General features: G+C 37.1%; 1 protein-coding gene across 1 annotated transcript in view; it reads right to left on the reverse strand.

Moving 5' to 3' along the window:
• ARHGAP15 (Rho GTPase activating protein 15) overlaps nucleotides 1-25048 on the reverse strand; it is a 642246-nt gene that overhangs the window by 120587 nt on the left and 496611 nt on the right. The window contains exon 12 of the mRNA XM_011988707.1: nucleotides 17687-17821. Coding sequence (XP_011844097.1) covers nucleotides 17687-17821 — 135 coding nt within the window. The remainder of the gene's footprint in view (nucleotides 1-17686; nucleotides 17822-25048) is intronic.

Raw genomic sequence — 25048 nt, forward strand, 5'->3', positions numbered from 1 at the left:
GTAGAGACGGGGTTTCACCGTGTTAGCCAGGATGGTCTCGATCTCCTGACCTCGTGATCCGCCCGTCTCGGCCTCCCAAAGTGCTGGGATTACAGGCTGGAGCCACTGCGCCCGGCCTCCATATACTCTTAATGCCTCCTTCATGAAGTCTTCCCAAACACTACTTTTTTGTCTCTCCCTTCTGTAGAGCACTTATTGTCTTCATCATTCATTGTGCTGCTAGATCACACGTGCTCACATGTTCTTCTCTACTTTAGGGAATATACCTCTTCTGTACTCTCCTTGAGGAGCATACATCATGGCTTGGACAAGATGCTGTGATGTCAACACTACGAGTAGGAAGAGCTGCTCTCCTCTTATTTGACTTCAAAGTAAAAGAACCAAAATCAATGGTTCCCAAATATGACTGCCGTCAGGATCACCTGAGGGTTTGCTCATGTTTTTTTTTTAGAAAACATTTTGGAAACTCACCCTAGGCATAATGAATCAACATCTATCTGGGTGGGTCCAGGAATCTGTTTCTACAAAGATGAGTTGGGTCAAGAAGCCAGGTTTGAGAAGCCTTACAAACAACTGATTCTGAAATCTCCTCCAACATTATCTCCTCACCCTCTTCTTATACATAAAAAAATCACTACAAATGTACTTACTCAGTGCAGAAACTTGCAGAACACAGGGAAACAAAAAAGAGAATAAAAAAGGCTGTATAATCATCCCCTGCTAATATTGTGAAGTAAATCCTTTCATTCTTTTCTCTACATATAAATATTTACAAACATATTTTACAATAGGCTCATACTATACATGCCATATCATACTTATATTCTCTTAATATCTACAGGTGCTTTACCTTGTGAAATAATGCTTTTTGTAGCACAATTTGCCAGTTGCTTAGTATTTCATAATATAAATGGGCCATAATCTAACCTTCCCTAAGTGTGTACACACACTTCTACATTTTTCAATATTATAAATAACATTTTGAGGGGCAAGTTTGTACACAACCTTGTGCATCTCTCTGAAAATTTCCTAAGGTAAATTTCTAGATACATAACTGTCAGCACAATGCATGCACATTTTAAATGCTTTTGCTAAATGTAGCCAAAAGTCCTTCTACGAATTTTCTGAGAGTTCTGATTCAAAGCAGTAAGCATTAACAGGCCTTGTCTCATCATGAACTTTGGCATTTCATCTACAGCTAAGTTTATATCATAAATAGTTCTTTACAGGCAGCACCAACTTATACCCTTATAGCATACTTCACTATGTGAAAATTGCATCTTTCGTTAAGCTTACTTTAAATGTACTGGCTATCTTCCTTGCAGGTTTCCACCAACGTTAGAGAAAAGAAAATTTTAATCTCCTGAAGTAACCTTTGATGAGATGTAACATGAAAGCTAAAAACCTGAAGCAGGAGAGCGCTATTTTCTCATGTGATACCTTATTCTAGCCATCTGTTGAACAAATATCTGGTTCCAAATAATGTCAATTAAAACCAATGGCAAATCTTAATAACTTTTCCTTGTGGATATTAGCAAGAGTAACAGTGCTACTTGTGTAGTTATCTTATGGCAGTTGAAATACTCTATATGAATACACAGAGGTTTTTTTTTGTTTGTTTTTCTGGTTTTTTTTTTTTATTTTTTTTTAGGTCTTTAACCTCTCAGCACCAGTTTGATGGAGCACCCACCGCTAAGAAAGAATGCAAAATGCAGTGCTGCTTAGCATTGGGAAATCCCCAATCTGGTGCCAAGAGGGTCATAAATACAGCAATGGACCCTCTTATGTCAAAAGTGAGCACTGTTTAACAGCATAAGTTGGAACAGCCTTCAGGATGTTTTGCAGCTGGAGTTGTTCCACTGCAAGACATCACAAACTTCATGATGATGGCTGTCACACCAAGTCCTGGAAAGGCAACCTCCTTCAGTCTGCAAAGTGAACTAAAAGGGAATGGTTGTTCACACATGGCCCTGAAGCCACCGACATAAGAAACGCAACGACAGGAGCAATGAAGTAGGAATTTGGTGGCAGATGGTCAGGTCTGCAGGAAGTGTCCACCCAGCTTTGTTTGGCCCATATTCTGAAACAACTAGAATAAACACTTAGTGTCATAATTTATAAGCATATCAGTACCAATAAATCAGAATCATGCAAACAGTCATGTTTATTATATTCTTGTTGCTTAATATTCATGACAGTAATTTATTTTTATAGTACAGTTTCACTGTTCTCTCCACCACTGCTCTGCATTTAAGCCTGGCAAGTTGTACTAGCAGAAGTTCAGGCAACCCTTTGGAGACTGCAAAAGTTCACTAGCCTGGCAAAAATATTTGATTTGCTCATTTAATTTTTCCCTTCTTCTCTCATAAACTTTTAAACCACTGAGACGAAATTTCTGGAAATTAGGTAGTAATAATAATTCTTTGACATGTAGAAAATGTGAATACTAGAGTCCACCTAGTCCTCTGGTAGTAGCTGTATAACAGAGCTCAGAAGGCAGATAGGAACATTAGGAGGGGTGTAAGCAGTTAATTCTTGAATTTACTGTCAACAAAATGGATTGAATTAAGCATCGTTCCCACCTCTGCCATTCATCTTCTCGCCACCCTCTTTCCTTCTGATTCCCCACTTCAGTAGTTTGAGCTCATTGCTGCTAACTACTATGGATTGTTCTGGGAGGAATTACATGAAACAACCACCACAAAGCACATTGTTTTAAACATTCAGTTAGTGCCAGAACTACAAAGATCAGTAAGACATGTCTCCTACTCCAGAGAAGTTTATGTCAGATAAACAGATAGAAAACAATATTTTCATTGGTCTGTACCTAGACACGAGACAACTTATACCCAGTTTTGTATTTAACTCAGCAGAGAAAATTTGCAATTAATTGCCAGAAAAAGGAGTCACAAACATACAAGCCTGGGAAACAAATTTTATTTTAAAAATTTCCCAACTAAAAATACTCTTACAATACTATTAAGATCTGTGGTCTTATTCTGCTGTGTTTTTAACAAAGACGTTAAACATTTTTTAAAAAGTAGAATACCACTGAATGTGAGTAGACATGGTATTAGTATTTTAGTTATAACTGGGCTCTTTTTATTATGGGTATGGAGGGTTGAAATAATGAATTTATCTTACAGACTCCATGAAAATACTTTTCTAGCACATGACATGAGTGATGAACTGACAGTTTCACCTTTTAATTAAATAACACATATGACGAAAGTTCTAAGAAATTTTATAATTCTTAGAAAGTTCTAAGAATTTTATAATTCACTTGCTGGGAATTGTAATAAGGACATAGTGCCTTCTTTCTACCTTTAAGCATTTGGAATATGGGAGGTTGATTGTTGTTGTTTTCTTCTAGTGATGCATTTTGCACAGAATAGGTGCTTTTAGCTAACATTCCTAAAAGATAAATGTTACAAATAAATTTACATACCCTTTAGCCTTCTCCATCTGCTAGGTGAATTTCACTGGTGCTTATTTTATTTTTAAAAAATTTTCCAGTGACCCAGGCACAAGAATAAGTACCTGTAATGTTGCCTTGGATACAGAAAGCAATTTAAAAAATATTGAATTTGTTTTAAATTGAATAGTCAAGATGGAAGTCTTAAGTAAATAATGAGGTTTTGAGACCATGTGTATGAGCAGAGAAATTCATTTGTGTTCTGTTTGGTTTCCTCTCATTGTAGTTTTTAACAACATAAAGTCTTTATCTGAACTACATTTAAATCTACTAATTATCTCATTTCTAAATAGACACATATAATCATTTTTTTTCCCCAAATTAGTCAAAAACTGTAGTTGTGTGGTTAAGAGTAACAGCTTTGGAATCTTCCAGTTATGGGTTCAAATTCTAGCTCTGTAAATTCCCAGCTGGTAGCCTTAGGAAAGTTATTTAATATTGATTAGTCTAAATTTCCCAAATGGAAACAATAGGAAGAATAATATTGACCACAAAGAAGTATTCTAAAAATAAACTTAAATAGTGAAATATACATATAGCAATTGGCTATATGAAGTAAAAGTTTGGTAAATATACTAGAAATTGGAATTGTAATCATATGGGCAGTTATGGGGTTTATTTAAATTCCCACTAGTCTAATAGTTTATAGTATTTGTGATTCAAATTCTTTCTAAATGTTGTCCAAATGTCTAAAGTTCACTTTGTATATTTGGAATGTCTCTTCTCTAAGTTTTTTTTTATTGGCACAATATTTGAAGTTCCTCCCCAAATGTTGTAAAGTTTTATCTCTAACTGCTCCATTGTTTTAAATGGCCTTGCAGTTTGTCTTATATGATTTTGAATGTATTTGAGGATGTAAATATGGACTTGGAAGTCAAACTGCTCAGGTTTGTAAATATCACAATACTAGGAGGAAGGCGCAGTGAATTTGTAGTTAAAAATTTGGGTTTTGGTCCCAGTTCCTGTTGTTATGAGACTCAGGTGACATAAGTCTTCTGAATATGCAAAACTTAAAGCAAAATTCTCTTGTACCATGGTACAAGATGGTGTGCACATTTCAGCATGAAACTTTAAAAGTGTACAAACTTATCTGAGAGAGAAAATGGCAAAAGTGAGACCTTGGACTATAAATTCAATTTCAGATCCCAATAGTATATTAATAAAGAAAAAAATCAAATCTTTTATCATAGTAATAGGAAGATATTGTGAGAATATAGGAGGAAGCTTTGTTCTACACTGATAAAGTTGTACAAATAAAACAGTTCACTGAAGTATGATTTCTCTTATTCACTAAATGTTTGTGTCCTCAAAATTAGTATGTTGAAGCCCTAACCCTCAATGCAATGGTATTTGGAGTAGGGTCTTTGGGGGGCAATTAGGTTTAGATAGGGTCATGAGGGTGGGGCTCTCATGGTAGGATTAGTGCCCTTACAGAAAGAGGGAAAGATCAGAGCCCACTCTTTCTTATATTTGAGGACACAATGAGAAGGTGGCCATCTGCAGGCCAGAGTAAGGGCCCTCACCAGGAACTGACCATGCTGGTGCCCTCATCTTGGACTTCCAGCCTCCAGAACTGTGAGAAATAAATTCCCATTGTTTAAGCACACAGTCTCTGGTATTTTGCTATAGCTTCCTGATCTGACTGAGATCCAAACCTTAGGAGGGCACATTTGGGGGAGTGTGATCATGGTGATGAAGGGTCTGGAATCTTTGATTCATGATAAATTATTGAAAGTGCAGAGGAAGAAAGGAGAACACTGAACAGGCTCTACGGGTTACACTTTAAGTATTTTAAAAACATTTAAGGGGCTGTAAGAAAAAGATCCTGCTGGAAATCTGACATTGACCAATGTGGTTTTTCTAGTTGTGCTCTGACTTGCCATTCTCCTTGGTGGAGATTTCTGCTCAGCTAACACTGAGGGGGTCCAGCTCTCAGAAGCTCTGAGCATCACAAATCCAAGCTTACAGAAAGGAGCTTCTGAAGTCTTTCTGGGTCTAATATTTGTTCAGGATCATTCTTCTTTTCCTGACGACTTTTTCTAAAACATTTTCATAACACGACACAAGCACATAAAAATTTCCAAAGAATATTTCAATGAGGTAATGGTTTCTTCTTAGACGCCAATTAGATATTCAGAGAATAATACACACAAGGTGTCAAATAGTAATGTTACCATTGTGCCGAGAGTTAGGGACCTGGAAGAAAAGCTCAAAAGATTGTTGCTTTCATCTCTTTGTAAGACAGCAACCACCTGCAACTAGCAGGACAGATGGTACTAATTAGATCTGCCCATCCGTTACTTGGCAGGGGAATGGGCTGGAAATGTGAAAGGGTCAACCTTTCACCTGCTGGACACTCAAGGTGAGAAGAAAAAGGAAAGGGGCCAAGAACTAACTGTCTGGCTAGACAGTAATCATGGACTCAGGTATTTGATCTTTTAGAATTCCAATTTCTGAAAAATAAAGGTGTTGTATGTAATGAAATGGTTGGAAGTGGGAGGAACTACACATTTAAATAGAAAAGTATAAATAAACCAACAAAAAACACTCATAATTATTGAATATAATTTTTTTATAGTTCATAGAATATATATACACACACACACACACACATATACACACATCTGCCTTCATCCTTCCAAACATATTACTTTTACTCTTAAACCAGCACCACTACTTATTTTCTATAATAGTGTATTCATTTTCCATGTTTCTGTTTACAAAGTGTAGGTAGAAAATGTATGAGCCTATCCTTAGGGAGAAATTCCTTTCTCTAAACCACATGGCAATTCTCAGTGTGGATATTCCACCGTTCCAACATGAGCAGAATTCCCCTGGGAAATTTATAGTACTCCAGGAGCCATCACATCTAATGTTTAACTCTGCAGAGCAATAGGAATGAGCCAGATGAAGAAAAGCCACAATTCAAGGTGCTTATGATAGTCCCAGAAACTATTAAGGAAAATTCTTTTATTGACAGAGGAGGGCTGGAGAAAGGACAAGCACTTGAGCAAATGAGAATGTCTGACTGAATGTGGGCAAACAAGAGAAATGGGTAAAGCATCCATTCTTATTTCATAACAGGCTTTGAAAATAGCACATGAGGCTGGGCATGGTGACTCGGGATTGTAATCCCAGCACTTTGGGAGGCTGAGGCAGGAGGATTGCTTGAGTCCAGGAGTTTGAGACCAGCCTGGGCAACATAGTGAGACCCTGTCTCTACAAAAAATTTCAAAAAATAAAAAGTAAAAAGTTCACGTGAGGTTAATATGAAAGTTCTTTTGAGATAATTAAAAAATTAAAAGTCTAACTTTCAAAGCTAGAATATTGTGTGGCAACTGAAAGAAAAAGTGAAACATTTCCAGTTTGGAGAATGAGTGTGTGTGTGTGTGTGGGGGGGTGTTTGTATGTGTGTCTGTCTGTCCCTGTGTTCAGCTGATAACTCTTAACATTTTGGGATCTACATTGGGATCTACAATGTTACAAATTTCCCAACTGAGAGAAGTCATCACTTTGGAGTTGGCTCTTCTGGTGCCACCATGAACATCACAGATTTGCTAATATTTAGTAGAAGCAAGGCAAGCTCTGGTCGGAGAAGCTGGATAGCATCTGGGTTATGATGAAGGCATAAGTTCTATAATAAAGTCATAGGCTTTGGACTATCCAAGTGGGGTTGGGCTTGACAACAGCCGGCAGAACAAAGGAGAAATGTCATGAGATAAAGGAAATGGGATCCCTGGGTCATGAAGCAAGAGAATATCCTGTCATATTATCTTAAACATGTTTGGTGCTGTGTGAAATTCTCAAAGCAAAATATTAAAGCAGAATGAAGATGGCTGCTTTAAGACAATAATTTGAAATGGCTTTTCCAGAGAAGTGGAAAGATCAATGAGAATGAACAGCAAGGTCCTCTGAGACTGCTATCTAAAGGACACTCTGATTATATTCTAATATGATAATACCAGTGAACTTGATACTGTGGCCAGGGACTCTGTAAATAAGTGCGTTTCATGAAATTCTTTTTACAATTGCCATGGTGAAGATATAACTTTTCCCTCCATTTTATATATGTGGAAATGGAGGCCTAGAGCGGTTAAATACTTGCTCTAGGTCTAGATAGTAAATGGTGGAGACAGGATTTGAATAGAGGTGGTGGTGTGTGGTGCAAGTAGAAACTTTAGCTTAGCTGATGAGAGTAGACTTCCCTGAGGAATTGACAGGGGAGTAGCAATCTGGGAGAGTGTGTTCAGTAGAGAAATGGAGCAAAGACCTTCAGTGTGCTTGGAGTATTCAAAGAAGAGCCAGGGTACTAATGGGCTGGAATGCAATGGGCAAGGCAGGGAACAGTAAATGATGAAGTTGGAGAGCTTCTGGGTGACCAGATCATAAATGACTTTGAAGACCTTGGAAGGAATTTGGATTTTTCTCAAAATGAAATGCAAGCCAGTTATATCAGTTTGCCTGTATTTTAGAACTAGAATCATGCTGGGTTGGGTGAGAGAAAAAAAATAAATACGGGAAATAGGAGAGCTCATTCTCCTAGAGATGGCCTGAGCCAGAGTTGGGGGCAAGTGGGCAGATATTTTGGAAGACTCATCAGCGGTGATCACAACGTGGTGTCAAGCGAGGCATAAGAAATGAGGCAGAAGCCTTGGGGTAGGATAGAAGGCCTCCCAAGCTTCAGTTTTATTACAATCTATTGATGCAGTGAAGTTGATAACAGGCAGTGAAAACCAGCCACTCAATTCCACTATTAGAAGAATAGATCAAGATAACTGATTTCCACTTAAGTTTTGAGGAGAAATTTTGCATTTTGTTATCTATTTTTTAAAAGTAGGTCTATTCAGTAAAAGTAAGGATACTAGGGAAGCTGACTCATGAAGGCTGCCTGGCCAGTTGCTCAGCTTGAAGAGTTTATTGCTTTGAAAAAGCGACCTTAAGTAGATGGAAGAAAGGAGTGCAAGTAAAATAAAAGTTTTAAGGAAAAGCAAAAAGACAAGTGCCACATTTTCTAATGGAGGTGATGTCTTACCACTCAGTTAATTTCTGAGTCAAGGCCCAATTTTAATTCTTAATCACCTTCTAGTTTTACTTATAAAGGACTTTTCATTAAGCCAAATTAAGGAGATGGAGGTCCAGTAGTTTATCATCTAGCACTAAACCATTCCTACAAAAAGACACCTGTGCAAGCCATTTGGCTCTAGTCAAGTATTTTTTTTCAATTTAATTATGAATATAATTAGAACGAGTTAAGAGACAGGCTAGGCATTAGCCATAAAATTTCTGCATGTGTGCGTGCACACACACACACACACACACACACACACATTAAAAAGCAACCACAACAAAAATACCAAGTCTGTGACAATGTTAGCTTGCAGTGGAAACAACAAAAAAAAAAGTGTTTGTATTACCTTTGTTTCAATTTCAAATTTCCTTGAAATGGTGCAATAGAGGATATTTTTATACTGCATTATTTTTACATCTCTGGTTTCTTTGTGATGAACCTTTACACCCTGCTCTTTCTCTGGTTTTAAGGCAATTTGTCACTATCATGCTTTCAGGTTTAGCAACTGTTTTTAGTCAAGTGCCTTGCAAGCTCTGTTTCTTTTCTCCTAAAGAGTGTCATCACGGAGTTGATGATGCATCAGAAATAGTTTGACCAAAGGGCAAGATAAAGTCAAGAATAAAGAAAATATCTGCAGATATACTTGACTGGCTTCCCCACCCCCCCCACCCCCAATTACCTATTGAAAATATACTCTAAAGGCAAAATGGAATAAAGGCCATAGGGGGAAAAAACCATTAGAACATGCAATAGGTACTTTTTGCCATAGGGCAATGTATTTAACTTAAATTATTTTTACATGATGATGGTGTGACTGATGTATAGACAGGGATATGAGTTCTGTTTAAGGACTAGGCATAGGATAATCTCTATGTTTGGTGACTAATAGTCTGCATTTCAATGGTGCTCAGTTGATCTTATGGGTGCCATTTCTCGCAACTTGTTTTACTCCTTAATCATCATTTAAAAAACCAGGCATTTAAAAAACCCTGTCTTCAAAGGCATGTGTGATTGTGGCCTTTAAATTGAAGACTTGTATGTAACATCATTACTATCTCAATTGAGCACCGACTTGCCTAATCTCTGTGTCCTACGCATACATGCATTCATATGTATATGTATATATAGATGAACACAATATATATGTTCATATGTTTTTATATATTACTATTAGATATAATATTTACTTAGTCAAGCCAAAAAAAAAAAACACAAAAGAGACAGTACTGGAACCATACAATTGTTTTTGATCAAGGAGTTAACATTGACTGCATTCTAATAATGAAAAATATATGGGACATTGCCCAGGAGTGGGAGGAAAAGTTATTTTTGTGTACAAAAGGCAACTTTGGAAACTTACAATTCAACAAATCAACAACTGCCAGCTCACATACCCTGATTTGATTGTTACACATTGTATACATGTATCAAACCATCATATTCTATCCCGTAAATATGTACAATTATGCATCAAATTAAAAAAGCTAAACAGCTAGAGAAAAATTAAACACTTTAAGACAGAATATATTTAAAAATGCAAACTTCTAAAAATAATAACTGCAATGCCTGAGATTAAAAAAAATTCACTGGCTGAGACAACAGAACAGATGTTGAAGAAAATAATTTTAGTGCACGAAGGCACAGCGAGATCCATAAAAGACAAAATGGACAAACTGGACTTTATCAAAATTAAACATGTCTGCTCTTCTGAAAACACTATTAAAAGAAGGAAAACAAAGTCATAGAATGGGTGAAAATATTGGCAAGTTATATATTTGATAAAGAACTAACACTGAGAATATATAAGGAACTCTCGAAACTCAATAGCAAAGAAATAGTCAATTTTTTTGAAAATGTAGAAGGTTTCTTAACTGCAGAAAATAATGGAATGGTCAATAAGCACATGAAAAGATGCTTAGCATCATTAACCTTTAGTGAAATGCAAATTATTAAACCACAAGATACCACTTCACACATAGAATGGCTAAAATTAAAAACACTGACCACACCAAGTGTTCCTGAGGATGTGGGGAAACTGGAACTCTCGTATACTGTTGACAGGAATTGAAAAATGGTACAATGACTTTGGAAAACAGCTTAGCAATTTCTTAAAAACTTCATACATACCTACCATATGGAAAAGGTCTCTACTTCTAAGTATCACCAGGAAGACTAAAAGCATTTGTCCACACAAAAATTTGTACATAAATGTTCACAGATTTGTAAATGCTTCACTTGTAACAAAGACTAGAAACCCAAATATCCATCAACAAATAAACAAATTGTGTTATATTCAAATAATGAAATATTACTCATTAATGAAAAATGAACTCAATATAACATGGATACATCTCAAAATAATTATGTTGAATGAAAAAAGTCCCCGCCCAAAAGGGTGCATACTGTATAATTCCATTTATATAAAATTCTAGAAAATGTAAATATATCGATAGTGACAGAAAGCAGATCAGTGGTGGCTTGGGATGGGAGTGCAGAGCAGGTGGAAAGGGGAAAGAAAGAGGATTACCAAGGATTAAGAGGAAACTTTTGGGAATAATAGAGATGTTCTTTATCTTGGTGGTGGTGCATACATTTGTCAAAACGTTGATAAGTTACGCTTTTAAAATGTGCAGTTCATTGTATGCCAATTCTAGTAGAGCTAGAAAAAAATCTTCAATTGTTAAAAATTAAAAATAAACTATAGAAAGATGAAGGAAAGGGTGGGAAGGAGTACATGCTCACCTTGTGAATGGAAATTAGCCGATATTGTTGAATGTTGATGAAACAATAAAAAGATGTTTAGGCATATTATTTAGCTTACAATTATAATAATATGGCTACCATATACTAAAAGAAGTGGAGTAGAATGAAACAATATTAGGTAACGGACATTATCCGTGGTTGATAAATCAAAAGTAGAGATATTATCAAGAGTTATGAAAGTAACTAGAAGAGATAAAAATTAAAATCATTAAATGAGGTTTCCTCTCATGAATAGGTCAGGGGATATGATGTGATAGGGCCCAATCCATTGCTTTTCATCCTAACTTGTGTAAGATTTTTGTTTGTTGAATATTGTAATTTGATCAAGTAAATAATTATAAGAATCTTAATAAAATTAAAATAGTTACTCATATGAAATAGAAAAGTAACTTTGTGTACATATAAATAAATTTCAAAAGATGTTGAGCAATTGATCATAGAAATCAGAGTGCAGGGTTAAAATGTACTCAGAGAAGTCAACATATAAGGCATGAATGCTTTTAATATCTAGTACTAAATATTGAAACATCACTGACTCTTGGAAGGTTCAACTTTATTTCTAACCTAAAACTCCAATACTGAAATTTCTGACCATTAATTTAATTCTAAATTCAGCTTTTAAAATGTAGAAAAAATGGTTGTAGTCTTATATAAGATGACATAGGACATATAGGTCTTCTGTAGGATGATATAAAATACAGATATTTGGCAATAGCTATTGCTCAAGGCAATATACAATGACACAAAGTATTTATGTTTGTATTTGAATGCCAAGTCTAGTTTTTTGAGTGATGTGCATTTAGAACTCTTCTAAAAATTAATTTCTTTTTAAATCGCTTACTGAGTGCCTAACATGGAGTAAGAAAATACTGTTCTATTTCATTCTCATAGTAACTTTATGAGCTAGAAATTATTGTGCAGATGATCTTTCCATTTCTCCAATATCTCCTGCTTTCTTATTTTGAGAATTAAATGAGACAATTATTAGAAATTCCAATGGGTATTTCTCCTCCCTTTCTCTTTTTCAGGAACTTTGGAAAAATGCAGACATTAAAACAGAAAAAAACATTGCTTGTTGTCTTTTTTCTTTGGATCTGTAGAGTTACCAGAAGAAAAAGATGGGAACAGAGGTAAAGTTAGTACATTTCCTAGGATTTAGATCTACTGGAAATGTCTGGACCCCTGCAGGCCTCTAGCCACAAGATTGCATCACCTATCATAAAACTCCCTGGCTGTGCTCTTCTACTGAGTTCACATTTACAGTACTAATAATGCCTTCAGCACAAGTCATTTCCAGGGAATTAAGTCCTTGCAGTCAGTGGGTTAAATCCCCATGAAATAACCTGCAGGTGACCCAATTGGATTGACCTCAAGTATAGAATTTCAGATCAATAGCTGCTGTACTTGGATTCTGAGACATAAAACAATCCCTAGTGTTTTTGTTACCCCAATGAGTATTATCAGACAAGGGATTACTATGGCAATTGCGGGGCCTTATGATATTAATGGGGTTTTTTTTTGGTCCAAAAAGAAATTATTTTAAAAAGTGAATGCCTTCTGTTCACTCTTCTTGGACTATGTGATAACTTTCAAACATATAATAAAAATTATTCAGACGGCACCAGTGGTCATTAATTGCTTGTACTAGAAATAACATTTTCTCCTCACATGCAAAGTATTCCAGTGGGATGCAAAGTTCCGTTGGGTCTAACCACCTTTTAACTCTTCCATGAAAGGGTAACAGATCTCCCAATCTGGGGCCAAATAAAAATGTTAACGCGTCACAAACTGGACTTGGGGGTAATAAAAAAGGGAAATAATGTTATGACAACATGTACCATGACATCAACTGACGTGATATTTTACTTGTGTGTAACCAAAAAACAGAAACCATTTTAAGTATTTATACCAACAGAGGGAATTAATTTGATGCAGAGAATTGGCTGCCCATATAAAGAAGAAGCTGAGAACCAGATAAGGAAGAGTGCAGTAACCAAGAAAGTAGACACACCAGGAAGCCACTACGTTCTCCAGGCAGGAAAAGCAAAGAAAGGAGAGTCTGTGTCACCAGATGGGAGCTGAAACCAGAGGGGGCCTGTCTGGTCAAAGCTGAAGCTGTAAAGCAGAAGGAGCCTCAGGCAGAAAAGCTACCTGAGGCAAATGGGTGGCAAGAGTGAATGGGTTGGGGATAAACTAATAAACTGCTGTCCTTTGTCTTCTCTCTCTTTCTGCTATCTCCTTCCAGTGGCTTTGACCGGGTGCAATAGCACCTCAAGAGCACATGTAAGGTTGGAGATTTCTCAAAGAACTTAAAACTGAGCTACCATTGGGCCCAGCAATCCCATTACTGGGTATATATCCAGAAGGAAACAAATCATTCTACCAAAAAGACACAAGCACTTGCATGTTCATCGCAGCACTATTCACAATAGCAAAGATATGGAATGAACCTAGGTGCCCAATGATGGTGGACTGGATAAAGAAAATGTGGTACATACACACAGAATACTACACAGCCATAAAAAAACATGAAATCATGTCCTGTGGAGCAACATGGATACAGCTGGAGGCCATTATCCTAGGCAAATTAATGCAGAGAAAGAAAACCAAATACCCCAAGTTCTTATAAATGGGAGCTGAACACTGGGTACACATGGACATTAAGATGGCAACAATAGACACTGGGGACAACTAGATGGGAGAGGGAGGGAGGGGAGCAAGAGCTGAAAAACTAACTTGGGTAGTATGCTCTATACCTGGGTGATGGCATTATTTGTACCCTAAACCTCAGCATCACGCAGTATACCCAGCTAACAAACCTGCATATGTACCTTCTTAATCTGAAATAAAAGTAGAAAAAAACACCACTAATAAAAAAAGCATCTGCAAAATATAGCTGGCTAGGACCAATCCTCCTACGGTACAGACAATAAAAGGGAAGAACTAGAATCTGAGGACAAAGAGGCTGGGTCTGGCCCTCTTTGTCCTCAATTCATCCTCTCCTGTGAATTTACTTTACCTGGTTGGTCCCTTTCCATATAAAGCCAAAAACTCGTGAGTGGATCTGTTGAGTTTCTCACCGTATAGATTTTTACAAGAGGCTATGTAAGCTATGATAAAGCCCTGCAACGGGGTATAAATGTTCTTAAAATTTTGAAAGATTTTTTTAATACAATTGGTACACATGGAGAGAAAGTATTTCCTTTGGTGTGGTTTTTACCATTGCCAAGAAACTAGGTGGCCATTCTCTCATTGCTTAAGAATATTTAAATATGAATTACAACCTACAGTTTTTCCTAGGTTTAGAACACAAGGACTAGCTTCAAGGTTATATAAAAAACACATGGGTTAGTAAATGTACTAACATCCAACATCATAACATATTTCTGAGCCCCATTATGATCCCTCCATTTTACATATTAAAAAATAATGACATTCTACTATTCGGTTGTGAGTTGAAGCAAGGCTGCTGAGTGTCCTAGTCCATTTGGCCTACTATAAAAATGCCATAAATTTAGCAATTTATAAACAACAGAAATTTCTTTCTTACCATTCTGGAGTCTTGGAAGTATGAGACCAAGTTGACAGCAGATTTAATGTATTGGTGAGGGCCCACTCTCTGGCTAATAGATGGCAACTTCTAGTTGTACCATCACATGGTGGAAGAAGATACAGGTTTCTCTTGGGCTTCTTTTATAAGGTCACTAATCCCACTCACGAGGGCTCTGCCCTAATGACCTAATCTCCATCTAAAGCCCCCATCTCTTAATACCATCACCTTGGGGGTGAGAACTTCAACGTATACATTTTGATGGGACACAAACTTTCAGACCATAATGAGAGGTGAAGCCAGCTGGAATTCCGGGGTCGAGTGGGGACTTGGAGAAGTTTTCTGTCTTACAAGAGGATTGTAAAAACGAACAAATCAGCACTCTGTAGCTAGCAAGGGTATTGTAAATGCACCAATCAGCAGGATTCTAAAAGTAGCCAATCATGGGGAGGATTGAAAAAAGGGCATTCTGATAGGACAGAAACAGAACACGGGAGGGGGCAAATAAGGGAATAAAAGCTGGGCACCCCAGCCAGCAGCGGCAACCTGCACAGGTTCCCTTCCACCCTGTCAAGCTTTGTCCTTTCACTCTTTACAATAAACCCTGCTACCACTCACTCTTTGGGTCCGTGCCATCTTTAAGAGCTGTAACATTTACCTAGAAGGTCTACGGCTCCATTCTTGAAGTCAGGGAGACCATGAACCCACCGGTAGGAACCAACTCCCGACACAATAACGCTGAGTTTGATTCTCTTTGCCTTGAACAATGAAGGAAGAAGTCTCTCTCTTCTCTTCCAAATTACATTATCAAACAAAGCTCATATGGAGAAACATTGTTAGCACTGTTTGTGCACCCTCTTACATTTTTAAAGGACTTTCTTAGGCACTTTCTTATTCATTCTCATCATAACCCATTTTATAGGTGTTGGCAGAAACCCTTGCCAGAGCCATCAATCCCAATAGTCTGCTGCCTGCCTCAAAACTCTGCCATGTTCTGTTCTTATCATGCCTATATTTCTGAAATTCTATACAATTTGGACTTAAGTCTAGAATATCCCTGAGATGATCCTACTCCTTAGAGAAATTCAAAGGACATACTCTCATGTGGGTTCTGAGGGCCTGCTTTCCATATCTCTCAAGCTAAGAAAATGACTTTCCTAATATCTTTAGAATCAGGTGAACTAAAAGAAGCTTAAATGATGGTTATCCTAGTATAGCCCCCAAATAGCACATACCGAAGTAAGTTTCCAAATGAGATCATCCTCACTTGAATGTGTGGAGATCATGATGTGAAATTTATATGACTTCTTTAAATGTACACAATCAGAAATAGGCATCTAAATGCAAAGTCCCTCCAATTTCCTACCAGAACACTGTCCCAGCATTGTAAGTTGATTGGGTGTTCCAAGGCAGAATATCAGAAAAAGCTGTTACGGAAATGCCCGCTTGTTTATATTTTATTTCTTCTTTTCAAATGAAGTTAAGAGAGCCTGCTTAACTATGAAACATTGCTCTTCTGAAGAAGTAGAGGGCTCATGAGATGAAGTCATGACAAGGGATAAGAGTTCCAGCCTCAACTCAAAACCCATAGTTAGAGTATTGTTACTACATTCAACAACAACAGCAGCAGCAATAACAACAACAAAATCTGAAACTGAGCAAGCAACAAGACCTTGGGAGAGAAATTTCTTCTTTTACTTGATACCATGTTGCCAGAGCTTTAAACAAGGGTGAAGGCTTTGTGAATGACAGAATTAGAGGGCATATTGAGGGGCTGTTTTCCATCACAGGACCCCCAGATCTCCACTTCTACTAATGGGAACACTGTACACCCAGCCATCCAAGATCAGACCTCCTGAGTACAGCAATTTTTTTTTTCTTGGAGATTTGTCTCGTTAGGATTTTAATTAAGCTCCTGCCAGGCTTGCAAAGTTTTTAATTTTACCTTTCTTTCTTCTTTCTTTTTCTTCCTTAAATCAGCTGGCTTGCCAGGAAACTTTTCCCAAGCTGTCACAGTTACAGTAAGCATACCCTAAGATATTAAATTTAGAGACATACCAGTAGTTGCTTCTCGAAGGATTAATAGCACAAGTACCCTTGCATTTGGAAAAGATTTTCATTGATTTATTCATTCATTTATTCACGTTTACTTAAGTGTGTGTGTGTTTTATGAATTAAAAAAACAGAAAAAGAGGCTTCATGGAGTGTACAATGACTACTGGTTAGTAATAGATATAACTCACTCTCTTATAACGTCACCAGTTTAACAGAAGAAACTTGCCATTACTTAATTTGATAATCACACTGCTCATAAGCAAATTATGGCTGTTTACTAGTGTTAGTGGGTGAAGGGTGAGTGAACCAAGAGAACATGATGTCTTAGTTGATAATTTAACACATATTTCATGAAATGTAATATTTAATTCACTTAGGGTTCTTTTCAAGACCCCTTTGTATTCAAACTCATTGCAATTCTGAAAGTATAAAGGCAGAGATGAGGGGTGCACACGGTGAACCCTTTAAAGCAGATTTGATGAGACACTATTTTCATTTGAGGACACTTAGTTAAATTGACTACCCTAAATAGGATGTCATATTTTTTTCCTAATAAACAAAACAAAACAAAACAAAACAAAAAAAACCACCTCAGATAATACTGCAGGGCCAGAAATAAAACAAGCCATCAAAACAAAACGAAAACATAAGATATGGAGCATCGGGGATACTATCTGTTCCCCATGATTATTATTATAATCATTCTTATTATTTACTTAATAATTCCAGGATGTCAGGTTATTCCACCACCTGCCCTTTTCTGTGAGGTACTTACTGATCGCTTCCACAAACCGCTCAAAGAAACTGTAAGGGAAGAGCGGCTCAGGCAGCTCCCGGAAAAACATCTTCAGTGCTCCGGTGACAACGTGGATGTCCTCCCACTGGCTGTCGTCCAAATTCAGCTTCTCTTCTGGGAAAACACGAGGAGAAATGGAACAACTGGTTTTAATGAAACAATTACAAGACACTAATTATTATGTTAATGTTTGCCTACTATCATCAGCAACCGTTAACAGCCTTCTGCACCTAGAGGTTTGGTGCTGTGCATGTTTTTTTTTTCCCTCCCTCTTTCCGTAGGAAGGGAACATTTTCAATGGAATACCATCTGTAGGAATGCAGCTAACAAAAAAACAAGAGACACAAAGAGACAGTGCCATTGACACAGTATGTCAGATACATTTATTCCCATAATGCATCAGTATGAAAATTAGCATCACAGCTCAACATGATTCAAAGCTATTTGGTTTTGAGGCCGAGGGGCTAAGAGTTGCCAATGATGGCCGGCTCAAGGGACCAGCCTAAAGGCCTTGCTGAGCCAACAGGAGACATATGCTAAACATGGCAATAGAAAATGAGTTATTGCTTTACATGTGTTAGCCTTGCTATGTACAAGGGAATAATGGGTAACACTTTTTCCCTTTTTTTGCCTGAATATAAAGTCAGCAAGGAATAGAATACTGAGTGAGAAAGGATATTAATTCTTTCTTACTGCTTCAAAATATTTTTTTTTTTAGTTCTCATCTCAGTGAGGAAAATATGCCCAGCAACAATATTAGACAGACCCCTGTTGGCCTACGTAGGCTATGCAAAGCTGTCAAAAATGATAACACACTAAAGACAAACCACAAGTGCTTACCAACTCTTTTTAGAAACAACAGAAGTATTTGCTTGGGAAGCTTGAGTGAGTGGAAATGTTGAAATATTAAAGAAAGTAAAAGCCAAAATGAAGGTTGTAGTAGAAATAAAGTGTGCTGGGCAATTATTTTTGTCCTTTTCACCCTCAATATGAATGTCTGGAATTAGTCTCACCCAAGAAGTGGATGCATTCATGTCTGAAAGGGACATCTTGACATAAAATGAAAAGGAAGCAAGGTACAAAGGCACTGCTGTCGAGCCAGATGATTTGTCTTTCTAAACGGGCAACATGGAAAAGGTTTTGGATTCTGGGCTTCATGAAAACTTAAACTAATCATTTTAGACAATCTGGGGGTTAACTGAAAAGCTGAGAATCCTGGCAAACACTGAGGTATTTGGTCAACTGAAAATTTGTTTCTTTACTGATGTCTTGGGCTCGCATTCACATGTCCCTTGGATGTCAGTTTTATGAATGCAGAGGAGCATTTTGCACCAAAATGTAAGAAAAGCTGAGAATTGTCACTGTAGGGATTCTCTGCATGGGCTGTTTTGCTAATAATGTTCATGCCCTTTTAAAAATATTAGCCCAAATCTTCAGCAGATCTTTTTTTTTAAATAAATGAACGATCGCTTCTAAGGCTTATAGTAAGTGGTGTTCCTGCTCAACAGTGTGTTTGCAAAGAGAAGACATGAAGGTGAATCTGTTTATTTCAGATGGGCTAATCTTTCCTTTTAGTCTTCATTCCTACCTCAGTCATAACACAATAATATGATCCACAACAAAATCAGCAGAGGAGACTTTCTTTCTGCCCTGCAATCATTTTTGATTGATTGTATTTCAACAATTAGTCTTTTATTTGGCTGCACACTATTGAAATAGGCCGACAGCATCTTAGCAGGCCAGCTTTAAACAGTCAACTGTTAACAATAGCATCAAAAAGGGAGACCTGATGGGGTTTACTGTCACTTTAAAGAACGGGGTTTTCACATTGTTGAAATCTGTCAGATATTTTGAAATGTCCCTCTCACTATGGTGCCACACCCCCTGCGTGCCCTTATAATAAAATTGGTTTTACTCCTGATTAAATCATTTTCTCCCTACCCACTACCATACTTCTCATAATGGACCTGTGTGCTCTACAGCTGGTGTTCTTCCCATGGTACCAATTCTTACTTTATCTTTTAAGCACTTTGCTGCTAAGATCTCATGCAGAGTGCTTATGTTTTGTTAAGAGCTTCATTCTTAGAGAAATAGCTTAACACATGTTCTAAAAATGTTGTACAACTTATTGCTTAAAACACATTTAGAAAATGTATAAGTACTGTAGCTTTGGCACTGAACTTTAAGTGGAAACCTAAACACACGAAAACACACACACACACACACACACACACACAAATATCTCAACCAAAAATTTATCAGAAAAGTCCAACACAAAATGCCATTTTGGTGCACAAGTTTGAAATTGCTAAAGGAAAGTGTTCAGCAGGTAAAAAAGAGAATGATTTTAACTTGACCAAGGAAACAACACCACCAACAAATAATGGCTTAACCAAAGGAAAACAGCATTAATATTACTTATCTCCACATTAATATCAGTTAATTCAAGTGAACATGAAAATTGAATGTAGTGATAGATAAAGAAAATTTACCAATGAATAGATACTATTTGACCATTTGATTATATCTACTTAAAATACCATATAATAATAACTGTATCACTTAAACCAACATTCCTACTATAGATTCCTATGTAGTTTCCATTTAAAGAAATAATAATAATAATTTGTAGCCCTTCAGCAAGTAGCTTAAATAGGCAATATGGCAAATAGTTGGAAAGAGTATTTTGAAATATAATACTAATTTTTATATCAAGTTTTCATAATCAACCAAGGTTAAGATCCCTTGTAAACCAGATGATGTTAAGGCAAATTTTGCAAGGTCACTGTAGTTTATCTAAACATGAAGTTATGTCCATATAGTATGCCTTCTCATGAAGCCAACCAGTCTTCAAGATGAACTAACCATAACCCTATCCTGGTGTTAACAGGCATTATTGCAAATGTATTTGCATTATTTGATAAGCATTTTCTAACTAGATTCTACACAGTGATGATGTCTTATACTTTTCCCTTTTCTAATAGTGTTTCTCAAAAGCACCACACTATTGACATTTGGGGCTGGAAAATTCTTTGTGGTGGGGGCTGTCTTTTACATTCTAGTATGTTTAACAGTATCCCTGACCTTAATCCATTAGAGGCTAGTAGTATTTCCCAGTGGGGATGATAAAAATTGTGTCTGGAGATTGCCACGTATCTCCCCATCGTGCAAAATTATTCTTGGTTGAGAGCCACTATAGTGAAGTTTATAAGTGTCTATAGAAGTCACTCAACAAAGATTTATGAAGTTTACCATAGGTGGGCAGGGAACTAGAAAATTAGATACACACATATTAATATTTCCTTAATATGAACTTAAGAGTTGGTAATTATTCTTGACAAAATCATAACTTTTTATAGAACAAAATCCATATGAACTCATTCAGGGTACTTTGCGATGAAAGCAATAACCAACAATTACTTAGAGCTTACACTGTACTAGGGGCTGTGCTATGTACTCTACATTCATTATCTAATTTAATGTTTTCAGCAAGGTAATGAGGAAGATGCTACTGTTATCATCATATCCATTTTACAGATAGGGAAAGTGAGGCATAGGTAGATTAAACAATTTTCCCATGGCTGCCAAGTGATGAAACCAGGATAAAGAGCCAGTAAGCCCCCACTATGTTTAAAATCACCATGTTCAGACTTAATCTTGGCTGGCAGAAGCAGAAAGGGAAAAGGCAAATAAACAGTAATTGCGAATGGTAGTTGATTGACTATTATGTCAAGATTGTAATTTTTACATTTTACCCTTAAATGTCTTACTTGAGGCTATGCTTTTACCTGTAAACTGACTCTCATCTTTGGTAATTACTGACTTGTAGAAGGCACAGATTCTTATATAAACAGATACAAAACAAATTGGTAATAAAAAGCAACTGCATTAGGAAATGGGCAGAGATGGAGCAAATTGTTAGGTAGCAATGGAGTGAAGAGGAAATATGATAGAGTAGGAAAAAGGCCATACAAAACACCCATTCCAGGACGACTGGATTTACCACTAATTCATTGTATATCTATCTATTTACTTATTTATTTGTAAAATGAAGATAAAAGGATAATTGTTGGTATCAAATGGGAAAATGTATCTGAAAAACATTTTAAAGCATAAGGAAACAAACATATCCAATATGTCACCAGAATGAGGCAGGTGAATAAAGGCCAAAATGGTAAAATAAAAAAGAGACTAAGGCAACTGAAACATTGAACAAACATTGTAAGCCAGCCTGGTTGTTTTAGAGGATTTATCTCAGTGTGATGCAGTTTCTTGAATGGGATCAACAAAAACTACATTGCTATAAAGAACTACCTGGGCCTGGTTATTTTACAAAGAAAACAAGTTTAATTGGCTCATGGTTCTGCAGGCTGTAGAGGAAGCATAACTGGGGAGGCCTCAGTAAACTTCCAATCATGGGAGAAGGTGAAGGGGAAGCAAGCACATCTTCACATAGCCAGCAGCAGAGAAAAAGTGAAGAGGAAAGTGCTATACACTTTTAAACAGCCAGATCTTGTGAGAACTTACTATCACGAGGACAGCAAGAGGGATATCCATCTCCATGATCCAATCACCTCCCACTAGATCCCTCCCCCAACATTGGGGATTACAATTCAACAGAATTCAACATGACATCTGGGTAGGGACACAGAGCCAAAGCATATCATATGTTATAGTCCAATCCTAGGAAGACTTCTGGTTGAACCACAATGTCTCACAATCCTTTTAATCTGTGCTGGTTTCTCCTGGCCCTCTAATTAGGTTATCTTAAATTCATTTTGGTTATGGTTTTGCCTTAAAGCATATAAACAGAATTAAAGATAGGTTAAGCTCTACAATGCAAATACCATGTGACTTTTATGAGATCACACACATACACACACAACCTAAATGTTGTACCCAAACAAGGTTATCTTGAAATGCTCTTTCTTGAAGAGTCTTTAGGGCATATTTTAAGTAAAAACTTATTTATATCAAGCTTTAAAAATATATTTGAAAGAAAAAATTTGACAGTAGCTATTAGGAGCAATTTTTCTTGAAAAGAAGAACTGAAAGATGAGCCTTTGATAGCCATAGTAGGTCAATGGTAGTTTCCAAGGAAAAGGGGGCATTTAAATATCATTAAGAGTTTCATTACTGTCCAGGTACAACGGCTCATGCCTGTAATACCAGCACTTTGGGAGGCTGAGGTGGGCAGATCACCTGAGGCCAGGAGTTTGAGACCAGCCTGGCCAAAATGGTGAAACCCTGTCTGCACTAAAGATAACAAAAATTAGCCAGGCATGGTGGCAGGCCTGTAATCCCAGCTACTCAGGAGGCTGAGGCAGGAGAATAGGGAGGTAGAGGTTGTAGTGAGCCAAGATCACGCCACTGCACTCCAGCCTCCTCAGTGATGGAGTGAGACTCTGTATCAAAGGAAAAAAAAAATGAGTTTACCACTTTCCTCTTGTATTATATATTGCTATGTAGATATTGGTATATATAACCAGCAGTTGTGATATCAGGTTCAATTTTAACTAGACTCAAACTGTCTTAACCTAGTCTTTGTTGAAATGTGCTTGCACTTGGACTATCCTGAGTAGAAGAGTAACCGAGTCAAGAAAGAAAATCTTCTTTATATGGTGAAAATCAAGTGCTTGTTTACCTTGTAATAGTTTTGATAGCACTTTTAAAACCTCTTTCCAACTTTTATTTTATTCTTGCAATTTTAAAAGGAGGAAAAGACACCCTATTTTTCCCAGAGAGAATAGCCCTGATCTCAACACAGTGAAAAGAACCTGTTACACTATGAAACTCTCATAAAGGATGATGTCCCTGCTTCCAGCACAGATGACCATTTGGATAGGCCTGCTGGATACATGAAAGTCACATCCCAAATGAAAGAGATACCAGAGGGATGATCGATCCAAACATAATATGTTTGGCCCTAAAATCAAATTGAAAGATTAGATATTAATGTAGATAAAACGACACTGCTTATAAGGATATAGAAGATTTTTAGTTTAGCATTTAAAGGAATGGATCAAAAGGAAGTTGGTTGAATCACTCAACTAGCTCCACGTTTCCTGCTGTGCTGGCTCCTGAAAGTGATGGTTCGGTCTGATTTCTGGTGGATTAGAGAGATTCTGCATTCTCAAACACAGTGATGTCAACCCTGTGCAAAAAGTAGCATCTTTCTCTGCTGCACTGGCTAAAGCTCCTCCTTCCACACCTTGGCTGTAACATGAGACTTCATTGAGGATATTATCTGAGAAAACTAAACCAGTTGGCCAGTTAATTTGTTTGTTCACTCAATTTTTTTCAAACAAACAGAGATGGAAGGAGGCTACATGCTGGGCATTGTGTTTTTAAAGCTACAGCTGTTGAGGCTGCTTTATGTTCCTCAAAGGAGAGGGCTTCATCAGGGGCTCAGAAAGTGAATATAGATAAAGTTCTGGACATTTTACATCTTGTTACTCTTCCCTAGAATCATATTATTTTGTCCTTGGGGGCAAGCCAGGACAAACTCAAAGAACAAATATATCACCCAAAAATATGCATTGTGCCTGTTACGTGCTGAGTTGTGTTCTTCCATTCCTCAAAATCAAATGTTGAAGTCTTAACCCCAGTACTTCATAGTGTGACTATGTTTGGAGATTGGATCTTTAAAGAGGTAATTACGGTAAAATGAAGTCATATGGGCCCCCATCCAATATGAATGGTGTCCTTATAACAACAGTTAGGGTGCACACAGAGGAAAGACCATGCGAAGACACAGGAGGAAAGTGGCTGCCTATACACCAAGGAGAGAGCCTTAGGAGAAATCAACCTACTGATATCTTAATCTCAGACTTCCAGCCTTTAGAACTGTGAGGAAATACATTTCTGGTGTTTAAGCCACCCAGTCTGTGGTACTTTGGTGTGGTAGCTCAAGCAAACTAATACAATGCCCTAAGGTTTTGGGCAGGGAAAGACGATGTCAAATTTCTGGATCATACCAATACATCTTCTCGACACAAGGGCTATGCTACACTTGTGAAACACAGTGAACAACAGGGTTAGTTCTTTAGGTAATTCCATTTGAAGAAAAATAATTACCAATATTCAGAGAATAGATTTGAAGCTGGAATTAGTTGAAAAATTGCTTGCCTATTCAGGCTTAACCTATTTCAAATAATTTGCTCTACAAACATGCAGAATACTCTCCAGTGTGGTCTCCAGACAAACAATAAAATCATGATTGCCATTTTCATACTCATTCTTTGTACAACTACTATGTCTAAAGTAGAAATATTGCATGGTTGCCATCACCTGAGACTCCAAGTACTACAAGAGAACATTGGAAACATCCTCAGGAAAAAC

Source organism: Mandrillus leucophaeus, unplaced genomic scaffold (assembly GCF_000951045.1).
Source record: "Mandrillus leucophaeus isolate KB7577 unplaced genomic scaffold, Mleu.le_1.0 Scaffold336, whole genome shotgun sequence".
Taxonomy (NCBI): Eukaryota; Metazoa; Chordata; class Mammalia; order Primates; family Cercopithecidae; genus Mandrillus; species Mandrillus leucophaeus.